Genomic DNA, 15,176 nt, shown 5'->3' on the forward strand with positions numbered 1-15,176 from the left:
ATTGTATTGAGATCCAAGATGAGAGAGGAAGCCATCTAGCTACTAACTATGCACCCGAAGGTCTGAGGTAAACTACTCACACTTCATCGGAGAGGCTATGGTGTTGATGTAGAAGCCCTCCGTGATGGATGCCCCCTCCGGCGGAGCTCCGGAACAGGCCCCAAGATGGGATCTCGTGGGTACAGAAGGTTGCGGCGGTGGAATTAGGTTTTTGGCTCTATATCTGATCGTTTGGGGGTACGTAGGTATATATAGGAGGAAGAACTACGTCGGTGGAGCAACGTGGGGCCCACGAGGGTGGAGGGCGCGCCTGGGGGGGTAGGCGCGCCCCCCTACCTCGTGGCTTCCTGGAAGCTTCTCTTACGTAGGGTCCAAGTCTCCTGGATCATGTTCGTTCCGAAAATCACGTTCCCGAAGGTTTCATTCCGTTTGATATTCTTTTTCTGCGAAACTCTGAAATAGGCAAAAAACTGCAATTCTGGGCTGGGCCTCCGGTTAATAGGTTAGTCCCAAGAATAATATAAAAGTGAATAATAAAGCCCAATAATGTCCAAAACAGAAGATAATATAGCATGGAGCAATCAAAAATTATAGATACGTTGGAGACGTATCAGACACATATTTCGAGGATGATCAGATCTGAGATTATGGGCCAATGAAAGCAATACAAACACGATTAAAGATCTGTGATTATGGGCCAATGGAACTACTAAAAACCCAACTAAATAACTGAGATTGTAGGCCAATGAAAGAAATGAAGACCCGATTAAAGATTCAAGACTATTATGGGCCAATGGAAGAAATAAAGACATGATTAAACTTGCAAACTCATGCCGATGTGCATGGTGCATAATTAAAGGACTCGTGGGCTAAATCATTATAATTTACACCAAAGGCGAGAAGCAGATGGGTGGGGTAGACCGAGGAGGCATTTAAGGACGAGGAGGAACTCACAATTTTCACACTTGACGCATACGACCAGCACGTTGCCACACTCACGAAACATGAAATCATGGGTGATGACACGCCGAGGTGTCCACCAAAGCCCGTGCCACCAGGGAGCTACCTCTCTCTCTAGGGATTTTTTATTTCTTGCAATTAATTTTGATGATAAAGACTAATGTTTGTCCCGCGTTGCAACACATGGGCATATGTGCTAGTAAATCAAAAGGAAAAAAGAAAACTGAAATAAAAATCAAAAATAAAAACCTCAAGGAAAAAAAACCCAACAAAAAGCCCAAGAAAGACCGGAATGGAATCAAACCTTGGAAGAATAAACCACAAACTCAGCACAACAAAATTTGAACCAAATACAACGAAAGCAACAGAATAAAAAGGGAGCAACTAGTTGACGAGGGCTCCTTCGGGAGCCTCGCAACCATCAGCGCCACTTGGCGCGCTCTCAGCCGCCCCGCCACGTGTCGCGCTCTGGACGCTCCTTTCGTATTTTAATTTTTTTCGCACGCGTTTTCGGCTTTTTAAATGGTTTATTTGGGGTTTTTTCGACATTTTGGTTTTCCACAGCTTTTAGGCCCAAAAAAAATGCCCGAAAAAGTGCATTTTTTTCTTCCGCGAGAGGCACGGTTTTGCTTCCGTGAGAGGCACGGTTGTGCTTCCGTGAGAGGCACGGTTTTGCTTCCGCGAAAGGCACGGCCGTGCCTCTCGAAGACGAAAAAACGGGTTTTCTGTTTTTTCCTTCCGCGAGAGACACGGTTGTGATTTTGCGAGAGGCACGACAATGCCTCTTTCAAAAAGGAAAAAACGCATTTTTTGTTTTTTTTTCCTTCCATGAGACTCATGGTTTTGCTTCCGCGAGAGGCACGGTTGTGATTCCGCTAGAGGCACGACCGTGCTCTTTCGAAAAGGGAAAAACCATGCTCCTAGTTCGGTTTTTTTGTCCAGTTTTTTTGTGAAGAAAAAGTTCGTTAAAACCTATCAACATGGTATCTAGTTTTTAAGATCTCGACCCGAGGAATCGAACGGTGAAAACGGTTCGAGATTTGGACGCACGGTTTAAGAGATAAAATGTTATGAATAAACGGATCTACGAAAAAAGAGAAAACTCACATGTAGTGACAAATGATGCGTGCCATTTGTCACAACCTGAGAAGGCGGTTGACACGATAAACTCAATTGGCATTAATGATAGAGATAGGGTAAGTGTCATGTCTTTATGTTCCTTCCATGTTCATGCTTCTTTTTTGGTGTTTCAAGTGCTAACTTGTTCTTTTGTTTGTAGGTCACTATTGCATAGAACTTTTTCAAGGAGAAGAGAAGAAGACCAAGAAAAGGAAGGTCAAGAAAGGGAGACCATTTGTGTTGGCCCGTTGCTACAATGTGTTGAAGGATGAAGAGAAATGGAAGCCCCATGATGACCAAGAGGAGAGCATGATGACAAGGAGCCAAGATGCGGAGGCCGAGGAGAGGAGGGTGGCTGCCGAGGAGAGGAAGGTGCAATTGGAGGAGAAGAAATTGTCCATGGAGAAGCGATCTAGATTATTGAAATGGGAGAAGCACTTGTTCTTCATGGACACATCTAAACTCGATGATAGGCAAAAGGAGTACGTCATTCTTTCCCCTGAAGAAGTCTTAGAAAAAAGAGACATGGCCATGGGAGGCATGGGAGCTACCAATGGGAGGCATGGGTGGCATGAGTGGCTTCGAAGCTACCATGGGAGGCATGGGAGCACCTACGGGAGGCATGGGTGGCTTCGGAGCTACCATAGAAGGCATGGGTGGCTTCAGAGCTACCATGGGAGGCATGAGTTTTGGGTCTCTCATGGGAGGCATGGGAGCAACTCCGGGTAACATGGGTGGACGCATGTCTTCCTGTGTGCCTCACATACCTTCTCATTATCCCGTTGGAGATCTTACGAACACCATCCGAGCTCCCGATGACGATGCGGCGCTTGAAAATGAAGAGGAGGAGGAAGAATCGTTTTCGGATGTAGGAATAATCGGAGGAAGAAGAGGACGATGATGAGTGATGTGGCATGATTGTTGATGTGCCATTTGTTTGTGCAAACTTTTAATTGTCATGAACTTGGTTGGGTGATTTTGAACTATGCCGTGCAAGTGAACTATGCTATGTCTTTGTTTTGCACATTTGTTTAATGTTTGAAACATCATCATATTGTCAAATGGACATGTGAAAATCATATTTGCAAGCGCCGGCTGCTCGTGCGCTCTGTAAATTAGCGCGCCTTCTGAAGCTGCTCGCGCGTGCCATATTTTACTGCGGCTGCTGGAGCCAGCGCCCTACTTCACGTAAAAAAACACTATTTCGACGTTGTAAAAAAGTTTTTGCGCGTCGTGCGGTTGCGCACCTGTTAGAGATGCTCTTAGAATCGTGTTTTTACGGTGCCTATGTGATGCCCTATTTTGCAAGAACTTGGTGTTGCGGTCGCCCATCTGGCCGCTGCATCACTTCTTCCCTGTCGTAGAGCTCATGCAGGTCTTTTTCAAGCCACACCAAACCGAAGTCAGTACGTACGTGCCCAGTTCTGCATGTGCTTGGACACATCTTTTAACTTGCTACAAGGAGGCCAATGAGCCAATTGTTCCTTGCGTCATGCATGCATGTCCCATGCATGATGTAGCAGCGGGATCCTATACAGCATGTAGGTCACCCGCTAGCAACATAGCACGCACCCCCCTCCCCTGGCCGGGCTCCCCGTTCGGTGTATCTGCCTGTCCGTTTGCGGTTTATTTTGCCACCGGTTTTCAGAAGGTTCCAGAACCTTCCCATAACCGTTTTTTTTTATGTTTTCTATACTGGTTTTTCGTTTTCCTTTTCTTTTAAATTTTTTCTTTCTTTTCTTATTGTTTCTTTCATTTTTCCTTTTTTTCATTTTTTCTTTTCCTTTTTATTTTCTATTTTCTTCCTCTTCAATTTTTGACTATTTTTGGCAATTTTTATTTTTGCGTTCGTTAACACCTTTTTTCATCGAATACTAAAAATGTTCAACAATCCAGAAAATGTTCATCGAATTCAATTTTTTGTTCATCAAATTTAAAAAATGTTCATAAAAATTCAAAATTTGTTCATCAAACTAAAAAAATGTTCATCGGATTCTTTTTTTGTTCATTGTTTTCAAAAAATGTTCATCACATTCAAAATTTGTTCACTGAATTACAATTATGTTCATCAAATTCAAATTTTGTTCATAATTTTTTCAAAAATGTTCTTCAATACAAATTTTGTTCATCAAATAAAAAAATGTTTATAAAATGCCAAATTTGTTTATCAATGTTCAAAATATGTTCATCAAATTCAAAAAAATGTACATTCCTTTGAAATAACGAACATTTTTTGAATTCAAGAAATGTTTTGGAATTTGGTGAACATTTTTTAATTCCGTCAGCATTTATCATTTCGCGAACATTATTTTCAAATCGTCAACAATTTTCGAATTCACGAACATTTCACAAGTTGTAACTATATTGAAATCCCGAATTAGCCTTACAATGGAAAACAATTTAAAAAAACAAAAAAATAGATGCTTCCGCTTTCCCTACGCACACATGGGCCAGCCCATGAGTCGGCGCGGGGGAGCGGGGGTTACGCGCTCCATCGTTCGCTGGAGCGTACAACGCTAAATGGGAGGTCTCGATGTAGCATCTCATTGAATCCGGATGCATGGTCCGACCATCTCTTCAAACCGAAAGCTGCCCATTTGGTCCATCATCCTGGCGTCTGAAATACTTTTGGAAAGCAATTATGGTTAGTTTTCGGATAAGTACTATCGATAATCTACAAATAGGAGATGTTTTATTGTATTTTGATTACTTTTGGATAGACAATCATTACTATTAATATCATCCTTCGTATCTAGATAAAGTAAGACAATCTATAAATAGAAGATTTTTTATTCTATTTTGATTAAGTTTGGATAGACAATTATTATTATTAGTATTAGCCTTCATATCTAGATAAATGTAAGGCAATCTATAAAGAGAAGTTTTTTTTCTGTTTTGACTACGTTTGGATAAACAATTATTATTATTAGTATCATCCTTTGTATCTAAATAAATATAAGACAATCTACAAACAGAAGAATTTTCATTCTGTAGACAATTATTATTATTAGTTCAGGATAAATATATTTGAAATGCCATGTGATAAATGTGGTAAACGATCGATCCACACATGAGGAATATATCTAGACATGTTTTAGTGTTAAATGCGTAAATATCTTCGTATTTAATAAATCTAAGCCAATTTTTTGGGATGGAGGTAACATATAAAGAGGGGTCTCGCCCTCATGGACAGAGCAGCACGGAGAGCAAAGTTGGCTTCCCTACGCAACGATAACAAGGGTAGCTACCTCGCAAACCTGTGTGCACTCTGCAAGCAGCAGTCTCCACAATGCTGGCTTGCTGCTGCTTTGTTGTGTCCCAGCTGCTCATCGTAATAACACTCATATACCTTGTCATTACCAAGAGCAAGGTGCGCTGTAGCACGTGCTCATCGGCGACGGTGCCGCTTCCACTTCCGCCGGGGCCATGGCCGTGGCCAGTGGTGGGTAGCCTGCCCGAGATGGTGGTCAACAAGCCGGCGTTCCGTTGGATCCATCGCGTGATGAAGGATATGGGCACCGACATCGCCTGCTTCCGCCTCGGCGGCGTCCACGTCGTCTCGATCACATGTCCCAAGATCGCAAGGGAGGTGCTCAAGAAGCAGGACAAAAACTTCTCGTCCCGCCCACTCACCTTCGCCTCCGGCGCCATCAGCAGCGGGTACAAGGACGCCGTGCTCTCACCGTTCGGTGACCAGTGGATGAAGATGCGCAAGGTGCTCACCTCTGAGATCATCTGCCCCTCCCGTCACAAGTGGCTCCACGACAAGCGTGCCGACGAAGCTGACAACTTGACGCGCTACATCTACAACCTCACCGCCCGGGGGTTGTCATCTTCAACGTCGAGACTAGCCAATGTCAACGTCAGGCACGTCGCGCGGCATTACTGCGGCAACGTCATCCGCCGGCTTGTCTTCGGCCAACGGTACTTCGGGGAGCCTCAGCCGGACGGCGGGCCGGGGCCGATGGAGGTGGAGCACATGGACGCTTCCTTCGCCCTCCTAGGGTTCACCTTCGCGTTCTGCGTCAGCGACTACCTCCCATGTCTACTTGGCCTAGATCTCGACGGCCACGAGAAAATTATTAAGGAGGCCAACACAAAAGTGGATAGACTGCACGACGTGGTCATCGAAGACCGTTGGAGGCAGTGGAACAACAGCGAGAGGCAGGACGGGGTCCAGGACTTCCTTGACGTTCTCATCACGCTCGCCGACGGTGATGGCAAGCCGTTGCTCAGCATCGATGAGGTCAAAGCACAGTCCAAGGTAAGCAAAATATTAATTAATGAGAAATTTTAAGATGGTTCAAGGGCCTAGATTGAATTTAGTGACCAATTGCCTCATAGTCCTACAAGGTACTAATACGTCATCCATGAGAAAAGGTAATAGCTCACACTATTAAATACTAGATCTTATACCGTATTTCGCAGGTGTTAGAAAATGGAAACAATAGAATAAGAAATTATGAATTAATAGTTTAAATATAGCATTATTGTAATTTTCTACCATTTTGATGTGATTTCAACTTAAATTGTATTTAAATTTCCAATTATTCAATGTAATCTCTCTTTATGCAAAGGTATAAATTGTAATAACTTACATTTATCTCCATGGAATGCATGCAGGGCATAATATTAGCGGCCATAGATAACCCGTCAAACGCAGTGGAGTGGGCGCTGGCGGAGATGGTGAACAACCCAGAATTGCTGGCCAGGGCGGTGGAGGAGATGGACCGGGTGGTCGGTCGCGAGCGACTGGTGCAAGAGTCGGACATCATGCAGCTCAACTATCTCAAGGCATGCATACGTGAGGCATTTCGGCTCCACCCAATCGCTCCCTTCAACCTCCCACACGTCGCGATTGCCGACACCATTGTTGCGGGCTACCGCGTGCCCAAGGGTAGCAACGTCATCCTCAGCCGGCTGGCCCTGGGCCGAAACCCCACCGTCTGGGATGAACCACTCCGCTTCAAGCCGGAGCGCCATATGGGAGACAACATCAATGTGGTGCTTACTGAGAGCGAATTGCGGTTCATCTCCTTCAGCACCGGACGACGGGGATGCATCGCGGCATCACTAGGAACAACCATGAGTGTCATGCTCTTTGGCAGGCTCCTGCATGGCTTCACCTGGACCAAACCGGCTGGGGTGTCAGCCATCAATCTCAGCGAGTCCAAGCACGACCTCTTCATAGAGAAGCCGCTAGTGCTACATGCTGAGCCACGTCTTCCAGTGCACCTCTACCCTCTCATGCATTGTTGAGCAAATAACGAGCTATGAATCACCGATATGGCGAGTATGCTAGCTATTTTTTGATGAATCTATATTTACTAATAAAGGAAGGAAATATTCTTTTTTCGTCCCGCTTTGTTTCGTTCCACTTCGATTGATTTTTCACGTATGCTAGCTATTCTGGTTTTGTCTGTTTCACGTACGAGCGAGCCGGTTTCTTTCATGCGCCGATGGATTGTCCTAGGCTTGTCCAAAGCATTGGAACAGTACGTGATAGGCAAACAACCACCCATCTAGTATTAATTTTGGACAAATAGAGATTAAATGTATACAAGATGATGCTCTTTATATCACCAACGAATGATGAAAGTAGGTCGGCGCATATAGGGCAACTCCATTTGAGTTGTTTCTTCCGGCCCAAGTCCCAGGCGGGGCAGCATAACAGCCTAATAGTCTTTCTAATTTGGTTCATCAATTAAATAGTACCACATAGTTTTCTTACTTTTAATCCTACAAGTTTATATACGCTAGCAAATTGCCATGGGAATCAATAAGCAGCCTAAAAACATTAGAAAACTCAGAGAGTGAGGTATGCAATGAGGACGCACATTTTGAGGATGATCAGATCTGAGATTATGGGCCAATGAAAGCAATACAAACACGATTAAAGATCTGTGATTATGGGCCAATGGAACTAGTGAAAACCCAACTAAATATCTGAGATCGTAGGCCAATGAAAGAAATGAAGACCCGATTAAAGATTCAAGACTATTATGGGCCAATGGAAGAAATAAAGACGTGATTAAACTTGCAAACTCATGCCGATGTGCATGGTGCATAATTAAAGGACTCGTGGGCTAAATCATTATAATTTACACCAAAGGCGAGAAGCAGATGGGTGGGGTAGACTGAGGAGGCATTTAAGGATGAGGAGGAACTCGCAATTTCCACACTTGACGCATACGACCAGCTCGTCGCCACACTCACGAAACATGAAATCATGGGTGATGACACGCCGAGGTGTCCACCAAAGCCCGTGCCACCAGAGAGCTACCTCTCTCTCTAGGGATCTTGTATTTCTTGCAATTAATTTTGATGATAAAGACTAATGTTTGTCCCGCGTTGCAACACACGGGCATATGTGCTAGTAAATCAAAAGGAAAAAAGAAAACTGAAATAAAAATCAAAAATAAAAACCTCAAGGAAAAAACAACAAAAAGCCCAAGAAATACAAGAATGGAATCAAACCATGGAAGAAAAAACCAGAAAATCAGCACAACAAAAGTTGAACCAAATACAACGAAAGCAACAGAATAAAAAGGGAGCAACTAGTTGACGAGGGCTCCTTCGGGAACCTCGCAACGATCAGCGCCACTTGGCACGCTCTCAGCCGCCCCGCCACGTGTCGCGCTCTGGACGCTCCCTTCGTATTTTAATTCTTTTCGCATGCGTTTTCGGCTTTTTAAATGGTTTATTTGGGGTTTTTTCGACGTTTTGGTTTTCCACAGCTTTTAGGCCAAAAAATTCCAAATTGCGTGAAAAAGCGCGCTTTTTTTTCTTCCGCGAAAGGCACGGTTGTGCTTCCGCGAGAGGCACGGTTTTGCTTCCGCGAGAGGCACGGTTGTGCTTTCGTGAGAGGCACGGTTTTCCTTCCACGAGAGGCACGGTTGTGCTTTCGCGAGAGGCACGGCCATGCCTCTCGAAAATGAAAAAAACGCGTTTTCTATTTTTTTTTGCTTCCGCGGGAGGCACGATTTTGCTTCCGCGAGAGACACAGTTGTGATTTTGCGAGAGGCGCGGCCGTGCCTCTTTCGAAAAAGAAAAATGCATTTTTTTTGTTTTTTTCCTTCCGTGAGAGGCACGGTTTTGCTTCCGCGAGAGGCACGGTTGTGATTCCGCTAGAGGCACGACCATGCCTCTTTCGAAAAGGGAAAAAACCGTGCTCCTAGTTCGGTTTTTTCGTCCAGTTTTTTCATGAAAAAAAAGTTCATTAAAACCTATCAACATGGTATCTAGTTTTTAAGATCTCGACACGAGGAATCGAACGGTGAAAACGGTTCGAGATTTGGACGCATGATTTAAGAGATAAAATGTTTTGAATAAACGGATCTACGAAAAAAGAGAAAACTCACATGCTGTGACAAATGATGCGTGCCATTTGTCACAACCTGAGAAGGCGGTTGACACGATAAACTCAATTGGCATTAATGATAGAGATAGGGTAAGTGTCATGTCTTTATGTTCCTTCCATGTTCATGCTTCTTTTTTGGTGTTTCAAGTGCTAACTTGTTCTTTTGTTTGTAGGTCACTATTGCATAAAACTTATTTCAAGGAGAAGAGAAGAAGACCAAGAAAGGGAAGGTCAAGAAAGGGAGACCATTTGTGTTGGCCCGTTGCTACAATGTGTTGAAGGATGAAGAGAAATGGAAGCCCCGTGATGACCAAGAGGAGAGCAAGAAAAGCAAGGAAACTATTGATTTGGATGATGATGAGGGGAGGAGGAGGCATCAAGTGATGGCGGCAAGAGAAGCCCTACACCAAACTCGGTTGCCTACTCCAAACCAAAGAGACCAAATGGAGGCAAGAAAGATGAAGAAGAAGAAGAATAAGAAGAAGAAGAAGAAGAAGAAGAAGAAGAGAGGAGGTGATGATTTAAAGAATGCTATGGAAGCTATTGTGAAGGCACGAAAGGAAGCAAACGAGGTGAGGATGATGACAAGGAGCCAAGATACAGAGGCCGAGGAGAGGAGGGTGGCATTGGAGGAGAAGAAATTGGCCATGAAGGAGCGATCTAGATTATTGAAATGGGAGAAGCACTTGTTCTTCATGGACACATCTAAACTCGATGATAGGCAAAAGGAGTACGTCATTCTTTCCCCTGAAGAAGTCGTAGTACAAAAAAGAGACATGGCCATGGAAGGCATGGGAGCTACCAATGGGAGGCATGGGTGGCTTCGGAGCTACCATGGGAGGCATGGGAGCACCTACGGGAGGCATGGGTGGCTTCGGAGCTACCATGGGCGGCTGGGAGGCATGGGTGGCTTCAAAGCTACCATGGGAGGCATGAGTTTTGGGTCTCTCATGGGAGGCATGGAAGCAACTCTGGGTGACATAGGTGGACGCATGTCTTCCTGTGTGCCTCACATACCTTCTCATTATCCCGTTGGAGATCTTACGAACACCATCCGAGCTCCCGATGATGATGCGGCGCTTGAAAATGAAGAGGAGGAGGAAGAATCGTTTTCGGATGAGTAGGAATAATCGGAGGAAGAAGAGGACGATGATGAGTGATGTGGCATGATTGTTGATGTGCCATTTGTTTGTGCAAACTTTTAATTGTCATGAACTTGGTTGGGTGATTTTGAACTATGCCGTGCAAGTGAACTATGCTATGTCTTTGTTTTGCACATTTGTTTAATGTTTGAAACATCATCATATTGTCAAATGGACATGTGAAAATCATATTTGCAAGCGCCGGCTGCTCGTGCGCTCTGTAAATTAGCGCGCCTTTTGAAGCTGCTCGCGCGTGCCATATTTTACTGCAGCTGCTGGAGCCAGCGCCCTGCTTCACGCAAAAAAACACTATTTTAACGTTGTAAAAAAATTTTTGCGCGGCGTGCGGTTGCGCACCTGTTAGAGATGCTCTTAGAATCGTGTTTTTACGGCCCCTGTGTGATGCCCTATTTTGCAAGAACTTGGTGTTGCGGTCGCCCCTCTAGCCGCTGCATCACTTCTTCCCTAAGGAAGAGCTCATGCAGGTCTTTTTCAAGCCACACCGAACCGAAGTCAGTAGGTACGTACCCAGTTCTGCATGTGCTTGGACACATCTTTTAACCTGCTACAAGGAGGCCCATGAGCCCACTGTTCCTTGCGTCGTGCATGCATGTCCCATGCATGATGTAGCAGCGGGATCCAATACAGCGCGTAGGTCGCCCGCTAGCAACATAGCACGCACCCCCCCCCTCCCCTGGCCGGGCTCCCCGTTCAGGGTATCTGCCGGCCTATTTTGCGGTTTATTTTGCCACCGGTTTTCAGAAGGTTCTAGAACCCTCCCAGAACCATTTTTTTTTGTTTTTTATGTTTTCTATACTGGTTTTTCGTTTTTCTTTTCTTTCTTTTCTTATTGTTTCTTTCATTTTTCATTTTTTTCTTTTTCTTTTTATTTTCTATTTTCTTCCCCTTCACTTTTTGACTATTTTTTGCAATTTTTATTTTTGAATTCGTTAACACCTTTTTTTCATCGAATTCTAAAAATGTTCAACCACGTAAAAAAATGTTCAACAATCTAGAAAATGTTCATCGAATTCAATTTTTTTCATCAAATTTAAAAAATGTTCATAAAAGTTCAAAATTTGTTCATCGAACTAAAAAAATGTTCATCGGATTCTTTTTGTGTTCATTGTTTGCGAAAAATGTTCATCACATTCAAAATTTGTTCACTGAATTACAAATCTGTTCATCAAATTCAAATTTTGTTCATAATTTTTTCAAAAACTGTTCTTCAATACAAATTTTGTTCATCAAATTATTATTTTTATAAAATGCCAAATTTGTTTATGGATGTTCAAAATATGTTCATCAAATTCAAAAAAATGTACATTCCTTTGAAATAACAAACATTTTTTGAATTCAAGAATTTTTTGGAATTTGGTGAACATTTTTTAATTCCGTCAGCATTTATCATTTCGCGAACATTTTTTTCAAATCATCAACAATTTTCGAATTCACCAACATTTCACAAGTTGTAACTATATCGAAATCCCGAATTAGCCTTACAATGGAAAACAATTTAGAAAAGCAAAAAAAAAAAGATGCTTCCGCTTTCCCTACCCACACATGGGCCAGCCCATGAGTCGGCGCGGGGGAGCGGGGGTTACGCGCTTCGTCGTTCGCTGGCGCGTACAACGCTAAATGGGAGGTCTCGATGTAGCATCTCATTGAATCCCGGATGCATGGTCCGACCATCTCTTCAAACCGAAAGCTGCTCATATGGTCCATCATCCTGGCGTCTGAAATACTTTTGGAAAGACAATTATGGTTAGTTTTCGGATAAGTACTCTCGATAATCTACAAATAGGAGATGTTTTATTATATTTTGATTACTTTTGGATAGACAATCATTACTATTAATATCATCCTTCGTATCTAGATAAAGTAAGACAATCTATAAATAGAAGATTTTTTATTCTGTTTTGATTAAGTTTGGATAGACAATTATTATTATTAGTATTAGCCTTCGTATCTAGATAAATATAAGGCAATCTATAAATAGAAGTTTTTTATTCTGTTTTGACTACGTTTGGATAAACAATTATTATTATTAGTATCATCCTTCGTATCTAAATAAATATAAGACAATCTACAAACAGAAGAATTTTCATTCTGTAGACAATTATTATTATTAGTTCAGGATAAATACATTTGAAATGCCATGTGATAAATGTGGTAAACGATCGATCCACACATGAGGAATATATCTGGACATGTTTTAGTGTTAGATACGTAAATACCTTCGTATTTAATAAATCTAAGCCAATTTTTTGGGACGGAGGTAACATATAAAGAGGGGTCTCGCCCTCATGGGCAGAGCAGCACGGAGAGCAAAGTTGGCTTCCCTATGCAACAATAACAAGGGTAGCTACCTCGCAAACCTGTGTGCACTCTGCAAGCAGTAGTCTCCACAATGCTGGTTTGCTGTTGCTTTGTTGTGTCCCAGCTGCTCATCGTAATAACACTCATATACCTTGCCATTACCAAGAGCAAGGTACGCTGTGGCACGTGCTCATCGGCGACGGTGCCGCTTCCACTTCCGCCGGGGCCATGGCCGTGGCCAGTGGTGGGTAGCCTGCCCGAGATGGTGGTCAACAAGCCGGCGTTTCGTTGGATCCATCGCGTGATGAAGGATATGGGCACCGACATCGCCTGCTTCCGCCTCGGCGGCGTCCACGTCGTCCCGATCACATGTCCCAAGATCGCAAGGGAGGTGCTCAAGAAGCAGGACAAAAACTTCTCGTCCCGCCCACTCACCTTCGCCTCCGGCGCCATCAGCAGCGGGTACAAGGACGCCGTGCTCTCACCGTTCGGTGACCAGTGGATGAAGATGCGCAAGGTGCTCACCTCTGAGATCATCTGCCCCTCCCGTCACAAGTGGCTCCACGACAAGCGCGCCGACGAAGCTGACAACTTGACGCGCTACATCTACAACCTCACCGCCCGGGGGTTGTCATCTTCAACGTCGGGACTAGCCAACGTCAACGTCAGGCACGTCGCGCGGCATTACTGCGGCAACGTCATCCGCCGGCTTGTCTTCGGCCAACGGTACTTCGGGGAGCCTCAGCCGGACGGCGGGCCGGGGCCGATGGAGGTGGAGCACATGGACGCTTCCTTCGCCCTCCTAGGGTTCACCTTCGCGTTCTGCGTCAGCGACTACCTCCCGTGTCTACTTGGCCTAGATCTCGACGGTCACGAGAAAATTATTAAGGAGACCAACACAAAAGTGGATAGACTGCACGACGTGGTCATCGAAGAGCGTTGGAGGCAGTGGAACAGCGGCGAGAGGCAGGACGGGGTCCAGGACTTCCTTGACGTTCTCATCACGCTCGCCGACGGTGACGGCAAGCCGTTGCTCAACATCAATGAGGTCAAAGCACAGTCCAAGGTAAGCAAAATATTAATTAATGAGAAATTTTAAGATGGCTCAAGGGCCTAGATTGAATTTAGTGACCAATTGCCTCATAGTCCTACAAAGTACTAATACGTCATCCATGAGAAAAGGTAATAGCTCACACTATTAAATACTAGATCTTATACCGTATTTCGCAGGTGTTAGAAAATGGAAACAATAGAATATGAAATTATGAATTAATAGTTTAAACATAGCATTATTGTAATTTTCTACCATTTTGATGTGATTTCAACTTAAATTGTATTTAAATTTCCAATTATTCAATGTAATCTCTCTTTATGCAAAGGTATAAATTGTAATAACTTACATTTATCGCCATGGAATGCATGCAGGGCATAATATTAGCGGCCATAGATAACCCGTCAAACGCAGTGGAGTGGGCGCTGGCGGAGATGGTGAACAACCCAGAATTGCTGGCCAAGGCGGTGGAGGAGATGGACCGGGTGGTCGGTCGCGAGCGACCGGTGCAAGAGTCGGACATCATGCAGCTCAACTATCTCAAGGCGTGCATACGTGAGGCATTTCGCCTCCACCCAATCGCTCCCTTCAACCTGCCGCACGTCGCGATTGTCGACACCATTGTTGCGGGCTACCGCGTGCCCAAGGGTAGCAACGTCATCCTCAGCCGGCTGGCCCTGGGCCGGAACCCCACTGTCTGGGATGAACCGCTCCGCTTCAAGCCGGAGCGCCATATGGGAGACAACATCAATGTGGTGCTTGCTGAGAGCGAATTGCGGTTCATCTCCTTCAGCACCGGACGACGGGGATGCATCGCGACATCACTAGGAACAACCATGAGTGTCATGCTCTTTGGCAGGCTCCTGCATGGCTTCACCTGGACCAAACCGGCTGGGGTGTCGGCCATCAATCTCAGCGAGTCCAAGCACGACCTCTTCATAGAGAAGCCGTTAGTGCTACATGCTGAGCCACGTCTTCCAGTGCACCTCTACCCTCTCATGCATTATTGAGCAAATAACGAGCTACGAATCACCGATATGGCGAGTATGCTAGCTATTTTTTTTGATGAATCTATATTTACTAATAAAGGAAGGAAATATTCTTTTTTTCATCCCGCTTTGTTTCGTTCCACTTTGATTGATTTTCACGTATGCTAGCTATTTTGGTTTTGTATGTTTCACGTACGAGCGAGCCAGTTTCTTTCATGCGCCGCTGGATCGTCCTA

General features: G+C 44.4%; 2 protein-coding genes across 2 annotated transcripts; both read left to right on the plus strand.

The window, feature by feature from the left end:
* Positions 1-5,368: 5,368 nt before the first annotated feature.
* LOC109761669 (tyrosine N-monooxygenase-like) lies at positions 5,369-7,434 on the plus strand. The gene is made up of 2 exons (XM_020320491.2): positions 5,369-6,343; positions 6,703-7,434. The coding sequence occupies exons 1-2, from the start codon at positions 5,369-5,371 to the stop codon at positions 7,336-7,338; spliced, it is 1,611 nt and encodes a 536-aa protein (XP_020176080.1). The 3' UTR covers positions 7,339-7,434.
* Positions 7,435-13,121: 5,687 nt separating this feature from the next.
* On the plus strand, positions 13,122-15,062 carry LOC109761668 (tyrosine N-monooxygenase-like). The gene is made up of 2 exons (XM_020320490.3): positions 13,122-13,966; positions 14,326-15,062. Exons 1-2 carry the CDS (start codon positions 13,163-13,165, stop codon positions 14,959-14,961), a joined length of 1,440 nt encoding a protein of 479 aa, XP_020176079.2. The 5' UTR covers positions 13,122-13,162; the 3' UTR covers positions 14,962-15,062.
* The last annotated feature ends 114 nt before the right edge of the window (positions 15,063-15,176 follow it).

Source organism: Aegilops tauschii, chromosome 7 (assembly GCF_002575655.3).
Source record: "Aegilops tauschii subsp. strangulata cultivar AL8/78 chromosome 7, Aet v6.0, whole genome shotgun sequence".
NCBI lineage: Eukaryota > Viridiplantae > Streptophyta > Magnoliopsida > Poales > Poaceae > Aegilops > Aegilops tauschii.

What these genes read in the sequence shown, in the direction of transcription:
- LOC109761668 (XM_020320490.3), top strand. Translation starts at nt 13,163, where the DNA reads ATGGTGGTCAACAAGCCGGCGTTTCGTTGGATCCATCGCGTGATGAAG. An exon ending in AGGTCAAAGCACAGTCCAAG is followed by an intron (nt 13,967 to 14,325) that starts GTAAGCAAAATA and finishes GAATGCATGCAG; the next exon opens with GGCATAATATTAGCGGCCAT.
- LOC109761669 (XM_020320491.2), top strand. Translation starts at nt 5,369, where the DNA reads ATGCTGGCTTGCTGCTGCTTTGTTGTGTCCCAGCTGCTCATCGTAATA. An exon ending in AGGTCAAAGCACAGTCCAAG is followed by an intron (nt 6,344 to 6,702) that starts GTAAGCAAAATA and finishes GAATGCATGCAG; the next exon opens with GGCATAATATTAGCGGCCAT.